We start from the raw sequence: 18,801 nt of genomic DNA, 5'->3' as shown, positions 1-18,801 counted from the left end.
GTATTTAACCCAGCATTGTGTAGCATCAATATTTTGGTAAATATTTAGGTCAGGTTAATTTTAGAACTCATTCATTATGAAACATCGGTTTAGTACAGATGAGTTTTTGTAGTTATTTTGCATGTATTTTGCTTTTGCAAGGATGGGAACATTCTAGAAGTTTCTGTAACATTCTGGAATTTTTTGTGATATTCTAGTGCTTTCAGGAACATTCCAGAACATTGCGGGACTAGTCATAAAAGACAAACAATCTAAATGTTTATGTTAAACTGTTATTATGCATGTACTATGTCATTTTTATACATGAGTAATAGCAGATTAGCTTGAATAATTTGTCAAAATTTTTTCTTTTAGTTTTCATGAGCAATGTTAATGATACACAAAAAAATAATGTGATTTTTTTTTGTATTCAGCATGTCAAACTTCATAAGGAACCAATAAAAATAAAAGCAAAACATATATTTTACAAAAATGTGTTTCGTGCTGTATTTCCTCACATTAAAATAGTTCGATTCGAGAAATTCAGGTTACTTTGCAAGGATGGGAACATTCTAGAAGTTTCTGTAACATTCTGGAATTTTTTGTGATATTCTAGTGCTTTCAGGAACATTCCAGAACATTGCGGGACTAGTCATAAAAGACAAACAATCTAAATGTTTATGTTAAACTGTTATTATGCATGTACTATGTCATTTTTATACATGAGTAATAGCAGATTAGCTTGAATAATTTGTCAACATTTTTTCTTTTAGTTTTCATGAGCAATGTTAATGATACACAAGAAAATAATGTGATTTTTTTTTGTATTCAGCATGTCAAACTTCATAAGGAACCAATAAAAATAAAAGCAAAACATATATTTTACAAAAATGTGTTTCGTGCTGTATTTCCTCACATTAAAATAGTTCGATTCGAGAAATTCAGGTTAAATTTTCTCGACTGTCTATTTTCAACAGTGTAGAAATGTTTGAAGCACAGCTCACACAGAAGTCACTTTCAAACCAAGCAGATTTCTGTTGGTCAATGCGGCAAATTTGCTTGACCAACTTAAAACCCGACGCAAAATCTTTCACCTTTATGTGAAATTCTCAATTGTGTGGATTCCTATTGAAATGACTGGATTTCACCTGCAAAAATTCACTGCACGTCAGTAAATGTGATCGTACCTTAAGTTGTTATTCACTTAAAATATTTTGCATATAACACTAGAAAAACATGAGGGTGAATAAATAACAAAAAAAGTAAATATAAAGTAAATTATTGGATGAACTATCCCTTTAAGAACTTTTGCAAGAACAACTTCAGGTCATTTCTTTTCAAACATTTCAGTCTTGCGGTCATCTTTACTAAAGCTAAAACATTTTAAGACACAGCATCTGGGAGAACTGGCCCTGGTTGCTGTCAGCAAAGCTTTTGTTTGGAGTGGCCTGACACATTCTCAGTCAGCAGGCATCATGTAGTTTTAGCGCTCTCAGAAAAACACTGCGCTGTTTATGCCAGTGAATCACATTAGAGGAGATCCTCGCAGTGGAAACTATCGTGGAAATGGCTGCATTTAGTGATGCATGTGAAGCGCAGATCTGACCTGACTGAGAACGGTCACCCGTGAGTCTGAGACATCTGCGTATTCAGAGTGGTTTACAAGGAGCTAAATTACATCAGCTAGCCTGTGAGCAGTACATCTCATTCCCCAAAGAGTTTCAGAAGTCTTACAGAACATAAATGAGATTTCAGTTCACAATAAGAAAATGGAGCTATTATGTTTTCGTCAAAGCAGATTTCATGGCTAGAAGAAAACAAAAGTTAATTTCCTGACAAAAATCCTTTGTATAAGGATGATTCATTTGAATCTAAAAAGTTTTAAAAGTAATGTTTTTATTAAATCATTTTGAACAATTTTGGGGCATATTTTTATGGAAGTCTGTTTCCACCACTTAATAAAAAAAAATATTTGCGACTTTTTATCTTAAAAATTCAGACTTTTTTTCTTGCAATTGCGAGTTTACATCTTGCAATTCTGACTTTTGTGTTCCTCTGTTCTTTCTCAGAACTGTGAGATATAAACTCGCAATTGCGAGTTATAATGCCAGAATTACTGGATATAATGTTGCAATTGCGTGTTATAAAGTATAATTCTGAGAAATGAAGTCAGAAATGTGAGAACTGATCTCGCAATTCTGACTTTTTTCTCGCAATTCTGACGTCTTTTCTGAGAATTGTGAGATGTAAATTCGCAATTGCGAGTCATAAAGTCCAATTCTGAGGGGCAAAAAGACTGATATTTTCTTACAATTGCAAGTTTATATATCACAATTCTGACTTCACATGCATTTGCATGTTATAAAGTCAGAATTGCGAGATATAAAGTTGCGATTTTAAATTGAGCAATTCTCCGTTTTTTTTTCTTGCAATTGCGAGGTTCTATCAAACAATTCTGAGAAAAAAAGTCAGTATTGTGAGATAAAAATTCAAAATTACCTTTTGTTTTATCCAGTGGCGGAAACGGCCTTCCATACATTTTTGAAATAGGCTGTAGTAATAGAAATTTTATGCAGCATTACTTGTGTTGCACTTAAATGCTGGAATTGCCTGTTGTCCTTAACACTTAAAATTTTAAATCCATGTGACAATGCTATATTATAACTGTTGATTTGAGAATTAATTAATGAAACAATAAAAAAAATAAAAAATAAAAAATTGGAGAAATCGCTCAGCAATGCTCCCAGCTCTACCTCTTAATACTGTGGTGTGAACTTGTGAATTTATTTTTTCATTTATAGAACAAAAATAAATCTTTCTTTTAATAGAGTGTCATCTTAGCTATTCAGCATTCGTGCCGTAGCTTTCAGGAAGTGTTATCCTGACTGTAGAGCTAATAGAAGCCACTCTGGATAAAGCTTGAAAGACGTGTTTTTGGTGTGGAAGTCGTATTCCCAGGAGAACCAAAAAGGAAACAAACACATTGGGAAAACCCTTACCAACATTCCTTTGCAATGGAAATTCGTATCCTAAATTACAGACCAGATACCTTTGGCAACATTGTTCTTTCCCTCATTGTTCAGCAGCTCTTTGAGCAAACAGTTCAGTGCAGCTCCTTGTACTCGACTCCTGAAGGGCTCTGGTCGGGTCTGAGCTGCAGGCAGGGCGGTGAGAAATGGCACCTTCCAGTGATGCTCCTCATCAGAGGCTGGCCTGTGTCAGAAACATGACTCCTGGGACTCTGTGTCATTCTGTATTGACAGTTTCTCCTGTTCAGTGTGGTTTCCATTGTGAAGAACTGAATACCTAAAGGGACAAAAGAAACCAGGACACCATTTCAATGACACTGTCACAATCTCATATTCATCTCTCGATGAGCTTTTAGATGAACGTTCAAGCAATATGGAAGTGTCATATAAACCATACAGTGCTGAAACATTTGATTGAGAAAAACCTCTAACGCTGAGAATATTAAGAGCTCCTCTTATATGTGCACTTGATTTGACAGAAGAGTTAATGTTGGCCTTTTCACAAATATTAAAAATGTTTATTATTTCTTTATAGCACTGCTAGTGGTGAGTGACAAAAACAGCACAGGTTTAAATATCAAAATTGAGTTATTTGAGTGGCTTTTTTGAGGCCATCTATAATGACAGTATGTTAACTATTTTTTGGCATCGTCTATCGGCCCAACCCTACATAATACACAATATAACAATACCATATATGTCAAATAACCAGTAAACAATAAACAACCTTTAAAGTCAGCAGCAAAAATACTGACCCATCTTGCACGCACTCTTTTTGTCCAATCAAACACTTTATTTAATAAGAAGGTCCCTCCCCCATTCAATGACTAGTGATAGCAAGCAGATTTGTTTTTAAAAAAACCTTTTAAAAATTCCATTCAAAAACTCATATTCCTGTAGTAAGACATGGTGCTAGCAATATCAAGGTCAAAGGTTAGATTCCCAGGGAATGCAAGGATTTATCAAATGTATACCGTAAATGTAAGTCACTTTAGATAAAAGTGCCTGGCAGATGCATTAAAATGCATGAACAGGAGGGTTACGGAGATGAAGCAATAAGTCCAGGCCCAACTTCCTGTTTTAACAGGACAGAAAACTGCTCGTCAAGCCACTTCACGTAAAACCTTTGCAGATATCCACATTTTGCACTCCCAGAAAAAAGCTATAAAGCTGTCACTGGAGCAGTGTCCTACGGTTGTCACGCTACGCTGTTGAGGGAACACGCTGGAGTCACAAGAAATGTTTAACAGTCTTTAATCAAGAAACACAGGAGATAATCCACAATGGGAGCTTGAGCCAACACACATGGAGAACGAGTAGACCTGACAAACACAAACTGAACAGACTAGGATTTAAGTACACAGGGAAATGAGGATAATTAACTAAACACAGCTGGAAACAAATGATGAACTAATCAGGGAACCTAATGGAAACAGGAAGGACCAAATAAGGGGATGGGTGGGAACTAAGGAGGAGGCTCAGGAGGAGGACGGACACCTGGGAGGGGGCTGGCAGACAGAGACCAGGGAAGCGACGAAGGAGGGAGGAGCCAGGGAGGAGACAGGATGGGCTTGGAGCAGGAGGAGCCAAGCAGGACCCAGGCCACAGCCATAATGTCGACCCACGGTGGAGCCGACGGAGGGAGGAGCCATGGAGGAGGAATGGTCGCCGACTCCAGGGGGCCGACCAATGGCGGCGGAGCAGGTGGCGGAGGAGCCCGAGGTGGAGACAGAGAGCCAACGAGCTGAGGGCTCTGGCGACCGAGGTGGAGGCGGAGATCCGGAAATCCGCGGCAGAGCCGGAGCGACTTAGGACCAAGGTGGAGCTGGCGGGAGGAAGGAGCCCAACGGAGCCGGTGGGACAGAGCGACAAGGTGCAACCAGAGGAGCGGAGTCCTGAGGCGATGGCGGGTCGATGCACAACCAAGGCGGAGCCGGAGGGACGAGGGAGCCCGGTGGAGCTGGTGGATCGACGGGTGACATGGAGGTGAGGGAGCTAGGAGCCAAGGTGGAGCCGCTGGGTCTAGGGGCCGAGGCAGAGTCCGGGTCTCGGAGGCTGGAGGCGGAGGTGAGGGATTCTCCAGACATGGCAACGCTGGAAGATGGCAGACCCGAGGAGCTCGCACCGTAATGATGGTGGGCTGAGAGCGAGTAGAGGGACTGCCAGACGACAGCAGTGGAGGAGGCAGGAGTGGGTGGCAGGGCGGGCATTTGTGAGTCTCCGGGCATTCAGGGCTTAACTCTGGATCGGAAGCCCCCTCTAGGCTGAACACGGGAACAGGATGGCACTCAGGAGGAGCAGACACTTGAGGGCGCTTTCCAGGAGCGGGCAGTGGAGGGCGCTCTGGACTGTATTCGGGGACTGGAGCCCTCTCCTCTTCACTTTGGCATTTTCGCCGCACCATACTCCGCCCCCCCTCAGCCGCGGTGCAGGGGGGTGGGCTCCTCTCCGCGCTCACACTGTCCGCGGCTTTCTCCCTCGTGGCGGGCATTGTCGCCGGCTCTCGCACCTGGTCTGACGAGTTGAGCTCTACATCCGGGGCGATTCTCTGTTCAGCCTCTGCTCGGCTCGTAGATCGCGGCGGGAATTGGCTCTCCGTCATCGGTGGGCTCGGGCTTTAGTTCCACACAGCGGGAAGATGGTGGGCTGGGCTCTGGGTCCGGAGCGATCCGTTTCTCGCCAGAATACACTCCACAAACGTGGTGAAATCCGCTCAAGGACCATCTTCAGACGACGGCGCTGTTTAAAATTGCGTCGTAGAACGCACAGAGCACGTCGTCCGGGTAGGTGGAGGTGAGGGAGCTAGGAGCCAAGGTGGAGCCGCTGGGTCTACGGGCCGAGGCGGAGTCCGGGCCTCGGAGGCTGGAGGCGGAGGTGAGGGATTCTCCAGCCATGGCGACACTGGAGGATGGCAGACCCGCGGCGCTCACACCGTATTGATGGTGGGCTGAGGGCGAGCAGAGGGGCTGCCAGACAACAGCGGTGGAGGAGGCATGAGCAGGTGGGAGGGCGGGCATTTGTGCGTCTCCGGGCATTCAGAGCTTAACTCTGGATCGGAAGCCCCCTCTTGGCTGAACATGGGAACAGGATGGCGCTCAGGAGGAGCGGACACTTGAGGGCGCTTACGAGGAGCTGGCACTGGAGAGCGATTTCTAGGATCGGGCACTGGAGAGCGTTCTGGACTGGATTCGGGGACTGGAGTCCTCTCCTCTTAGCTTTGGCACTTTCGCTGCACCATACTCAGCTCACCCTCAGCCGCGGTGCAGGGGGCGGAGCTCCTCTCAGCGCTCACACCGTCTGCGGCTTTCTTCCTCGTGGCGGGCATTGTCGCCGGCTCGTAGATCGCGGCGGGAATTGGCTCTCCGTCATCGGTGGGCTCGGGCTTTAGTTCCACACAGCGGGAAGATGGTGGGCTGGGCTCTGGGTCCGGAGCGATCCGTTTCTCGCCAGAATACACTCCACAAACGTGGTGAAATCCGCTCAAGGACCATCTTCAGACGACGGCGCTGTTTAAAATTGCGTCGTAGAACGCACAGAGCACGTCGTCCGGGTAGCTGGTGGTGTTAGCTAGCAGCTGGAACGATCTAGTATGGTCCTTGAGCGATCTCTCCCCCTGCTCCAGCAGGAGGAGGAGATATTCCGGGTGAAGGAGGGCATCCATGAGGGAACAACGGAAAAAAAAGACATTGGGTAAAAACGGGAAACAAAGCGGAGTGTAGACACACGGAGGTTACTGTTTTGGGTCAGGTCTTCTGTCACGCTATGCTGTTGAGGGAACACGCTGGAGTCACGAGGAAACGTTTAACAGTCTTTAATCAAGAAACACAGGAGATAATCCACAATGGGCGCTTGAGCCAACATATAGAAAACGAGTAGACCTGACAAACACAAACTGAACAGACTAGGATTTAAGTACACAGGGAAATGAGGATAATTAACTAAACACAGCTGGAAACAAATGATGAACTAATCAGGGAACCTAATGGAAACAGGAAGGACCAAATAAGGCAAAACGGGAACTGAAACACATGACAAAACAGGTCCAATCCTGACAACGGTACACAAGCTAAGAGGTACATCTTTGTATCTTATTTACCCCTAGTACATTAAAGTACATTAAAGGTACATATTAGTACTTTAAAAGCACATATTAGTTAGTACCTAAAGTGTACATATTAGTGCCTTTTAAAAGGATACCACCCTAATGACCTTTTTTCTGAAAGTGTTTGTAAAATGTTGTGTTCATTTTTGTTTAGCAAAATCAAATATTCAGCACAGAAATCCTCTTGAAATCTTAACATCTTCTGGATGTGAGCATCTACAAAGCAATATTAACCCTCTGAAATGGTTTGAAACTTGCCAGAAAAAACCTACACATACATTTGAGCATCTAGATAGACAGTACAGTACGTCTCACTTTGTTAAATTACTGAAGCAGAGCACATTTCCCTGCGATTGCTTCTTTTCCTTTCTCTGCATCCGCACCAGCCATGAACCTCCTTTTCTTCCAGGCCAAAAAAAAATCATTACAATCTCTGTTCATAAACAAGCAAACTAAAGGCAATTCCTGCAGAGCAATTGGGCATGAAATTCACTTGAAAAAAGGCAAAACATTCAAAAGAAAACCTTTCAAAACCTCAATGATGTTCCGGGATTTAGAAAGGAAACAAGCAACATGTTTTCAATGAAGCAGAACCCAAAATTGCTGCCACATTGCCGCTTTATAAATGTATGTCAGCCCTGCAAAGTCTGAGCGCAGCCTGAGACATCTGTCAAATCTAGTGCAAACATACAATACTTCCCTATAGACTCCTGTAATAATGTCTTGATCATGTTGGTACATCCATTCTGGATATTAGCTGGCCAGATTAGAGGCAGAGCTCATTAATTTACATGAACGTGAGCTTTGGGACACACACAAACACACACACACACACACACACACACACACACACACAGAGGCAGGATCTACATCACTCATTCTGACAACTTCATTTTTAATTATGTTGTGCCGGACATCAGGGAACTGCAGCGCTAGTCACTAAACAGAGCCTGAAGAATGATTGAAGAGACAGCAGTGCCATAGGGTTTGATTTAACCTCTAGAAAATATTTCAGAAAGCCGCTGAATTTTTTTTTAAAAGTGTACATTACTAAACAAAAGTTTGAGGTCGGTCAGATTTTTACGTTTTTGAAAATAGTCTCTTATTCTCACCAAAGTTGCATTTATTTGATTAAAAAATACAGTAAAAACAATAATAGTGTGAAATATTACAATTTAAAATACCTGTTTTCTATTTTAATATATTTTAATATATAATTTATTCTGTGATCAAAACTGAATTTTCAGCAGCCATTACTCTTATTATTAATGTTGAAAAAAAAAACAGTTGTACTACCTAATTTATTTGTGGAAACCATTCACTTTTTTCAGGATTCTTTGTTCAAATTCACACCATTTATTTAAAATATGTGTGTTTACCGGCACTTTCATATACAGTATACATACATACATATATATACATACATATATATATATATTTATATATATATATATATATGAAAGATTTATTCTCATAAATGCCACATTCATTGCAATGTGGTTTATTAAAACATTTATCTTGCTATTGTATTGTCTGCTTGTATTTGCTTTATGTAGCATTATATTAACCTAATTTTCAATACTAGCATTTTAACGATAAGCCATTGAAATGACATTTTATAGCTGTTAAAACCATTACAACAAACCTGTTGTTTGTTGTGCCATCTGCACTGCTGCTTTGATGATCTTGCTCTAATTTATAGTAATAAATCTCCTAATAAATGTATGCATGCTGTTTGCATTATTTATATGACTTTTTAATTAGCACAATATTTGGATATTAGCTAGGAGACACAAAGTTCTCAGTCAGCGAGCCGTGGGGTTTGCACCTAGACTTCATCTAGTGGTAAACATCTGGAGCAGGATTTCCAATAAGTGAACAATAACTGTGATCAGTAAACGTGACAGAGAGGCTCGCAGGTCCAGACGGTCGAGCTACAGTGACGACTTTCCAGGCATCAGCGGTTCTCCACACTCACTGACGTATGAAATTGGCAGCAGCTTACCTAAAATGCCTACAAATTCAGATCGGAGCTGTACCATTAGCTCAGTCACGAAGAGCCGAGGAACTGGAGTAACCACAGCAACCAGAGCAAAGAAACCAGCAACCAACAGTGACAAAATATTTTCAAGTTCATCACAAAGACAGGATTTCTTGACAGTGATATGTGCATGATCCCAGAAAACAGCAGACTCTGAAATGTGCGGAAAAATCTACAGATTTCCTGAACCCTTCATTTCCTGAACAAATGGATGGCATTTCAACTGGAGTCCATTTCGATGTGCATTTATTTTCAGTACGGAACTGAAGCTGTCAGAAATGTCACAGACAGAAATATGCAGCGCTGATTAATTTGTGCCACATCCAGAACAGAAGTTCACAGCGGCAATAAACAATAACAGCCTAATGATAAATAGCCTAATAAAGAAAGGAACAGCGCTGCATTAGATGACTTTTATAGAAACTCTTTCTAAATAGTAGGACTGGGTAGATCAGATTTGAAATATCAATACTTCTGATACTGATGCTATATTAGGAGGATATGATTTATAATGATTTCGTTACTTACATTAATGCATACCATATATACACTACTATTCAAAAGTTTGGGGTCAGAAATAAATGAATGCTTTTATTCAGCAAGGACACATTAAATTGGTCAAAAGTGACAATAAAGACATTAATAATGTTAGAAAGTTTTCTACTTCAAATAAATGCTCAAATAAAAACTTTATTAAAAAAATGTATCACAGTTTCTGCAGAAATATGAAGCAGCACAACTGTTTTCAATATTAATAATAATAAGAAATGTTTCTTGAGAAGCAAATCAGCATATTAGAATGATTTCTGAAGGATCATGTGACACTGAAAACTGGAGTAATGATGCTGAAAATTTGAAATTGTAATAATATTTCACAATTTAACTGTATTTTTGATCAAATAAATGCAGCCTTGTTGAGCAGAAGAGACTTCTTTCAAAAATATTCTCCAAACTTTGGAACAGTAGTGTATTTAAAGGTGAAAACACTGAATCATCTCTCCTTACACTCAACTGTACACGAGCAGAAATACTGAAATGTTTAAGCAGTTAAAAAAATTACTGGCATCAATATTTTTTTTTTGATAGCACTTAGTAACCGATTGAAATGAAAATAAGTGCCCATCCCCACAAGAAATAGATTTTGCTTAACAAGAACAAAGCTAGAGGAAATACTGCTCCCAACTGCCCTCTCCAAATGTTCACTCGAGAGAGGGATAGAGGGCAGAGAGAAGGAGGAGAGAAGTTTGTTAATTCTCACTTCTATTAAAGTCAGAACGCTCTGTTTAGCTGTGCAAGTCACAGTCACACCAATCCATGGCCATCTGGAGTGCAGAAAAGCAAAAGTGCAAAGTGTGAAATACTGTAGTGCCGAAGAAATGATGATCACATCCATTTATAAGAATTTACATTATAAATGTGTCAATAAAACTGGAAAAAAAATACTACAGGTAATTGCTCAGAAAAGTACTGGACTTAAAGGGATAGTTCACCCAAAAATGAAAATGTGATGTTTATCTGCTTATCCCCAGGGCATCCAAGATGTAGGGGACTTTGTTTCTTCAGTAGAACACAAATTATGGTTTTTAACTCCAGCCGTTGCAGTCTATCAGTCGTATAATGCATGGCAATGGTAACAAAACCTATGAGAGTAAAAAAAACATGCACAGACAAATCCAAATTAATCCCTGCGGCTCGTGACGACACATTGATGTCCTAAGACACGAAACGATCGGTTTGTGCCAGAAACCGAACAGTATTTATATCATTTTTTACCTCTAATACACCACTATGTCCAACTTCCTTGAGCGCGTGCACGGCGCTCTGGCATAGTTTACGTTAATGGGTGTGTTGATATCCAGCCGAAGAGTAATCAATCATAACTTCAGGCGAGCAGGCTCAGAAGTTGGGAATACGTGGAAAGTCACCACTCCCGAATGAGTTTGCGCGAAGCAGATAAACATCACATTTTCCTTTTTGGGTGAACTATCCCTTTAATGTTATAATCAATGCTAAATAGCATGCTGTTATTTATTATTTTATTAATTATATTATATTTTATTTTAATATTATAGACTAAATATTCATATGATTGTTTTTTATGCCTCATTCTGGATGTAACGGACACAATTTTCATGAGGAAAATTATTTCTTCTTCATGGTAATGAAGGAGGAATGAAGGAGGCATTTCCATCCTTTCATGGTAATGAGGTTTAATGATGGCCTGCTAGTATGAGGACTGACATGACTCTTTTCTGAATAATTTTGTTCATAGAAATAATTCAATGTTTATCTCTCTGTTTTTTCCTTCTTTAGTCAGTCATGTTGTGTCTGGCACCATACTGAAGGTAGGGTTTTGATTGTTTTGCTTATATTGTTACTGTGCATAATATAATGACATAATTTTACATGCACACACACAGGTTTACATTTGTGAAAAGTGGGGACATCCCATAGGCGTAATGGTTTTTATACTGTACAGACCGTATATTCTATCGCCCTACACCAACCCTACCCCTAAACCTACCCCTCACAGAAAACGTTCTGCATTTTTATAACTTTATAACTTTGTTTACTTTATTTTTATACCAGTTTTACAAATGAGGACATCCACAAAGGGAGTTTTTTGGAGATTTTGTCAGGTTTAGCTCACTTTTGGGTAGAAATTTGTCCCCAAATTATGGTTAAGTAGGTACACACACACACACACACACACACACACACACACACACATATATATATATATATATATATATATAAACTAGAAAAACTACATTTGGCATCACCATAAGTTACATTTTCAAATGCTTGTTACTTAAACCAGATATACTGGGCATTTTACAAAGCTGAAATCTGAGTGCGTGAGGAGTTTATGTAGGCAAATGTTGGCACAAAAACCAAGAGACATGGAAGTTTCATTTGACTGCTGATACAAAAGGTCTGCTTAATTAAAATCCACTTTTGTCAGAATCCAAGGAGCATTAACTAAAATTAATACTTCCAATAAACAACAGGCCTGTATCTCCACAATATATCATTATAAGCAGAGTGCTGAAAGACAAACTATTCTTCTGTTTAAAACTCATACATCTCATGCAGGAGCTGATAACAGAAGACTCATTTAATTGGAGCCCTAAAGCCTGTTTATCAAGCTCTCTTATCTGATAAAATGACCTCTCTGTGATGTAGTTTGTGACATGCACACTTCACTTCAGCGGGAGAGAGAGGAGGCAATCCAGGAAAATCTTCCCTCACTGTTCAGAATTAACCAGGAATGGCAAGATAATTTTCTGTGGTGTCTGATACCATCTGCAATTCCAGGCCACTTCACAGGAAGAGCAGCTAGGCAATCTTTTACCGACTTAACTATTCAGACATATACTAGTTCACATCAGGTCAGGCAGGGCACTACAAAATGAGTCCATTCTGAGCAGTGCCTGATGTATTGCAGCTCTCATTCAGAGGCCTTAACTGTGACAGTCCTCACAAAGTGCATGAGAAACACCACTCATCTGCACTTTTATGACTTCTTGATGTGAACGGAGCTGTCTTGGAAACTTGTTACCATGCCTTCATTGTTTATTTTTACCATTCAAGTAGTGTGGGGTCAGGTTTGGGGTCAGTAAGCTTTGTTTGAATATATTTATTGAATATATGTTGTAAATGTATTTATAATGTTACAAAATATGTTTATTTCAAATAAATGCTTAAAAATAAAATGTAAGAAACCTGAAATAAGTTTGCATTACAGGAACAAATAGCATTTTAAAATATTAAAAAAGAAACCATATATATATATATATATATATATAAAATACATTTTATACTTTATCCCTTGAAGTAAATATCTATAATATATATGTATTTGTATAATATATATATTCTAAAATATATATTTATATAACTATAATATAATTATTTACAATTAAGCTGCACTTGTTTAATTATTTAAAATACTGAAATACTGTTTAATTTAATGTATTTAGAATACAAAAAAATTAATAAAAATGCTAGACACCCTTATACATGGTCTAGCTTTAATAAATGTCATAATGCTGTTTTCATTTATATTACTATGAGTGCTAACTGAATGGATTGGCACTTAAGCAAGGCCCTTCACTAGTTTCAGTCTCAGACGACACACACACAGCTGAAATTAGCACTTTTAAAGAAGAAATAGTCAACAAAATTGTCTACAAGTATTGAAAGCTACTGATGACCACCATGAAAAGAAAGTGTGATCAGTCAGATGACCCTTTCCAGTCTAAATGTGCATTTCTGTCCAAATACGCTGCAATGTGAACCAAACGCTATGCCTGAAGTCAAACATCTGTCTACGTGACTCTAGACCTACCTACTCTGTCAGCCAGATGGTAATGGCAGTCCCCGCCGGATAATGCCATTTTCTCTGCTGGCACGTATATCTGTGAGTATTTGTCTTCCCAGAACTGTCTGAGGCTCCTCAAACACGCACACAGATAGGAGACCTGATTATTGTGGAGCTGAGTGGCACCAGAACAGGACCATGAGCTGATTGTTTTCTGAAAGAAATCAGACACAGATATGCTGTGGAGGAGGCTGGCGGCAGGACTGAGAATGAGACAGACAGAAAGTTAAGAAACAAAGAAGGAAAGAATTAGCATCAACATTCACCATACAGGTTTAACCTGTGTGCCGGTCCCATTTTACCCACATTGTGGAAAGCAAATTACATTATACATTACAGGATCCTACAAGGACAGACTTTGATATTTTATTTGAACCAATTATTATTGCCTCATTGTTATTATATATGTATTTTAAGTCATTTTCAAGTCAACTGTTTGCTTAGGTCTATTTTTATTACCACACAAAAAAACCCAAAACAGATTACTCGATTAATCGTGAGAATAATCGACTGATTACTCGGTTACCAAAATAATCGTTAGCGACAGACCTACTAAAAAAACTACTCTTTTTTTCTGTCAAAATGACCAAACAGTACCAGAGGGTTAATAAACATGATATAATATGAAAACATAAAAACAAAACTAGTTTTATAAAAACACTAGAATCAATCAAGGTCAATGTCCGATTCATTTTTCCATGACATAAGCTAGAGCAAAATCTGCTAATAAAATTTCAAGTCTCCCTCTGGCTAAAGCGAATGCTGAAGTTACCAGAAGGACAGCATCAACGCAGAACTCATAATACCACACTACATGCATGGGACTGATCTCCTCTTCCAATCCCAGCAGGCTACTCTTTACATGCACAGGATTATCCAGCAACTGCACCAAGTAAGAACCCTTATTTTCCACCATAATTTGCAAATAAATTCTTTAAAAATCCTACAATGTGATTTTCTGGATTTTTTTTTCTCATTTTGTCTCTCATAGTTGAGGTATATCTATGATGAAAATTACAGGCCTCTCTCATCTTTTTAAGTGGGAGAACTTGCACAATTGGTGGCTGACTAAATACTTTTTTTCCCCACTGTAACGCATGAATATTGGAAACGGCTAGACTAGTGTGTTATCAGTGAGGAAAGCCCTGTAAGCTGGAGAGAACGAGAAAGCAGCTGGTGTTTACCTGTCTGTAGCGTCTCAGGTGACGACTTATTCTCAGCATTCAGAATTCAAAATCATCAACACCAATGTTTGTTCTACATGTATTTTACCAATAAATCGCTCACTCTACAAGCATTTACAACGGCAATGATTCTTCCATTGTTCTTTCAACCAGTGTTAATTTTTTGGGTGACAGATTGAATTATTTTATCACTCAGCCCTAGAGATGTTTCTTTCCATTCATTCAAAATCCTACATATAGACACTTTAAAACAAGACCACTGCCATATGAAAAAGAAAACCACTAATGTAGTTGCTTCAGTACCTCAATTGACAGTAATGAAAATATATATATTTTTGCTTAAGTCTCCTGCTTTTCAGAATTTTCTCTCCAGAAAAATAATCAGTAATCTGATATGCATCCTGTCTCTATTTTTATTAGGCATGTTAAAGTTGAAATGTGTTTAAAATTGGCAAATGCATTTATTCCATTAGACATTATATAACTCAATCATTCTGTTGTGTGTGATTTATAAACACTGATCAGAACTGTCAGAGCTGACTGACTCTGGTCAGAGCCACCGTGCCGTTTTCTTACGTAATCCAGTTAACAAAATATGTTCTACGAATATTTTGCTAATATTCCCATTGAGTTATGAAAATGTTATTTCTAAATGTTCTCTGAACATTCAAAACGGACAGTTTAAAAAAAAAAAAAAGGATGTCCGATTCAAAAGGCCTTTGAGCTTTATGACTGAATCTATTAATAAGTCATCCTTTTATTTTCTAAAGGATTGGCTTGGGAATTTGGGAGACCTTTTAGACTATTACATCTATTATATTTTCAGTAAAATAGTTATTAGAAATGCATGCCTTCATAGATTTCACTTTAGGCTAAATGAAGAGACAATTAAAAAAAAAAAAAAAGGATGCCCGAAAACCCCCCCCCCCCCCCCCCCCCCCGGTACGTTCCAACATTCCAAAATGGAACATTCCATTTGATCATTTTGAAACATTAAGGGAATGTTGCTTTAAAATATTCTCTGAACATTGATGCATAAGGAACATTTAGAGAACAACATTCCATTAAAGATATATACATAATGTTTTTATGCTACTGTTTTGAGAACATTACTAAAGAACACATAGCTTTCAATAAATGTTCTATTACTGTTACAGGAAGAGCGTTTGTTCATAGGTTTGAGAGTTCCTGTTAGCTGGGATATCACCTATGAGTGTAATTCATAGAAATTTTTAACTCAAACACCATCAGAGGACTTTATAAATGTAAACATTACATCCATAGATTAAAGTTATTTTTGAATTATTGCAGATTGCTGAACCTAATTTTGAGGAATTTTAGGAGAAATATCTGAGACAAAATTGATACTCAGATAATAGAGCAAGTTTGGAGCGATAAGGTATTCCCTTCATAGAAAATAAATGAATATAATAATATATTTCCAGTCATTACTCAGATGTAGCAAATACATGTTTGTAACAATACAGAGTTTAGTTATATTCCTGGAATTATGGTTTCATTTCAGTCTTTCTGTTCCTGTTCAATCTTTCAAAAGGAATCAAAAAAAAGAAAAAGAAATGACTTCAGAAAAAAAAATCTTTACATGACCAGCTCCATTCCTAAAAAGTGTTTGTGTTTCAACCATCATGTAAGGATAATTTATTTTCTGTCTTATACAATGGTATTTCATTCATCTGATGTGAATGCCAGCCTTCCTCTTATCCAAAAGCCAGGGATGCAGATGACAAAATTGCTTGCCATTTTCTACAGCGATTTTCATTTATTCAAAAGGAATATTACATGAAAGCAGCAAAAATAATCCCTGTACAGTATATTCATCATTTGCTGTTATGAGATTCAAAAGGCCTTTGAGCTTTATGACTGAATCTATTAATAAGTCATCCTTTTATTTTCTAAAGGATTGGCTTGGGAATTTGGGAGACCTTTTAGACTATTACATCTATTATATTTTCAGTAAAATAGTTATTAGAAATGCATGCCTTCATAGATTTCACTTTAGGCTAAATGAAGCTTAATGAATCTATTGTAGCTAAATGAAAGTGTTTTTTATATCAGCATGAGCTGGTCTAATAAACACCAGAGCACAGGACAGAAGTATTAAACACAGCAACAAAGGGCGATCAAAAGAGAATAAATAAAGACATCGACTTCACATTTTTAGTCTCACAGTGATTTGCAGGAGGCATTGCTGGCAAAGACTGCAAATGACTTAGTTAACACATACAACTCAGAAAGAAACGGAACTAATAATCAAAGAAAAAGGAAAATTGGTCATTTGCAGAATTATGCTGCATGTTTATTATTTCCTAGCTTTGAGCTGAGATGTGGATGTGTCATCAAACAGATCATCTTGAAATGACTTGTTTATTCTGGCTGTGGCCTTATGCAAAATGTAAAAAAGATTGGAATAATATTACAATTGAAATGAATGTTTTTATTTGAATATATGTTAAAATGTAATTTATTCCTGTGATCAAAGCTGAATTTTCAGCATCTTTACTCCAGTCTTCAATGTCACATGATCCTTCAGAAATCATTCTAATATGCTGATTTGCTGCTCAATTATTATTGGTGCTCCATTATTAATAATGGTGCTTAAAGGGGTCATAGGATGCCCATTTTCCACAAGTTGATATGATTCTTTAGGGTCTTAATGAAAAGTCTGTAACATAATTTGGTTAAAATTTCTAAATGGTAGTGTAAAAAACACCTTTTTTACCCTGTCAAAATCAGCTCTTTTCAGAGCATGCAGTTTTTGTAGCATTTTCCTTGAAATGTTAATCAGCTCTGCTGACCCCGCCCCTTGATGCTGAAAATTCAGCTTTGATCACAGAAATAAATTACATTTTAAAATATAGTAAAATAAAAAATGGCGATGTTAAATTATAATAATATTTGTCAAAATTACTGCCTTTTTTGCATTTTTGTAATCAAATAAATGCAGCCTTGGTGAGCATTATTAAAAAAAAATACATTATGCCAAACTTTTGGTTGGCAGCGTATATTTTAAAAAGTCTTGAGTCACTAAGAAACAGATTGTGAAGTTAAATAGCAGGTGGCATGATCATGAGTGCTGCAATTAGAAGCAAAATAGTGGTTTATGAGAGCAAGAGAGCAAGGAGGATAATGCAGTTTTTGGAAAACAAACAATCAACAATCTTAAAAGTTTGGCTCCAAGTCCCTCTGCTGTGAAAAATACTGCTGGATGAAAACAAGGAATGCTGGGCATGGCTGGACTTCTCTAAGTGCCCCATTATTCTCATGCAGTGATTGCTGTTACATAACTTATAAGAGCTAATAATAGAGCTGCCTATTTGTTTTTACTTTATGACCTGATATAGAAACAGCACTCAACCACACAAGCTTTAACAGGGTTCACCCCATTCTCCTGGAGTTAATGCACTCAGGGGAGACGAACAGTGCTGAACATTTTCCAGAAGTTTACTTTTAACTGCAGAGATTTGAGAACAATTTGAGCTGTTTACCGTGAACAATCCTAATGTTCAGCGCATCGATCTGCTCCTTGAATACTCATTTGTTTGCATTAGGGAGCAAAAGAGAACTTTTACAAACATAGAAGGTGTGTTTTTGACTGTTTCAAATGGCCTCATACATTTGGGGGAGAGAGGGGTAAGTTGTCTATTGTTAATAATATTTCTTGAGCAGCAAATCTACATATTAGAATGATTTCTGAAGGATCATGTGACACTGAAGACTGGAGTAATGATGCTGAAAATTCAGCTTTGATCACAGGAATAAATTCCATTTTAAAATATATTCAAATAGAAAACAGCGATTTTAAATTGTAATAATATTTCACAATATTACTGTTTTTACTGTATTTTTGATCAAATATATGCAGCTGTGGTAAGCATAAGAGATTTATTTCAAAAACTTTCCAGCCCTAAACTTTTGAATAACAGCGTATGGCCATTATGTGGCCAAATTATGCACATTTTGTGAGATTAAGGGTGTGGCACATCTTACCCCACTTTGTCCTACAAGCGCATGCTCATTAGGAGAAAAACATGAGCTTTTCTCATGGAAACAAGCAAACCACA

General features: G+C 38.3%; 1 protein-coding gene across 1 annotated transcript in view; it reads right to left on the bottom strand.

Annotated features, from left to right (window-relative positions):
• Positions 1 to 2,595: 2,595 nt before the first annotated feature.
• LOC107601179 (5-hydroxytryptamine receptor 4-like) overlaps positions 2,596 to 18,801 on the bottom strand; it is a 75,282-nt gene continuing 59,076 nt past the window's right edge. The window contains exon 5 of the mRNA XM_016293247.1: positions 2,596 to 3,285. Within this exon, the coding sequence (XP_016148733.1) occupies positions 3,198 to 3,285 (88 nt within the window). The 3' untranslated portion in view covers positions 2,596 to 3,197. The remainder of the gene's footprint in view (positions 3,286 to 18,801) is intronic.

Source organism: Sinocyclocheilus grahami, unplaced genomic scaffold, assembly GCF_001515645.1.
Source record: "Sinocyclocheilus grahami isolate Dianchi unplaced genomic scaffold, SAMN03320097.WGS_v1.1 scaffold301.1, whole genome shotgun sequence".
Classification (NCBI taxonomy): Eukaryota; Metazoa; Chordata; class Actinopteri; order Cypriniformes; family Cyprinidae; genus Sinocyclocheilus; species Sinocyclocheilus grahami.
Note: the sequence above shows the minus strand (reverse complement) of the source record. Positions and strands in the feature narration are given on the sequence as shown.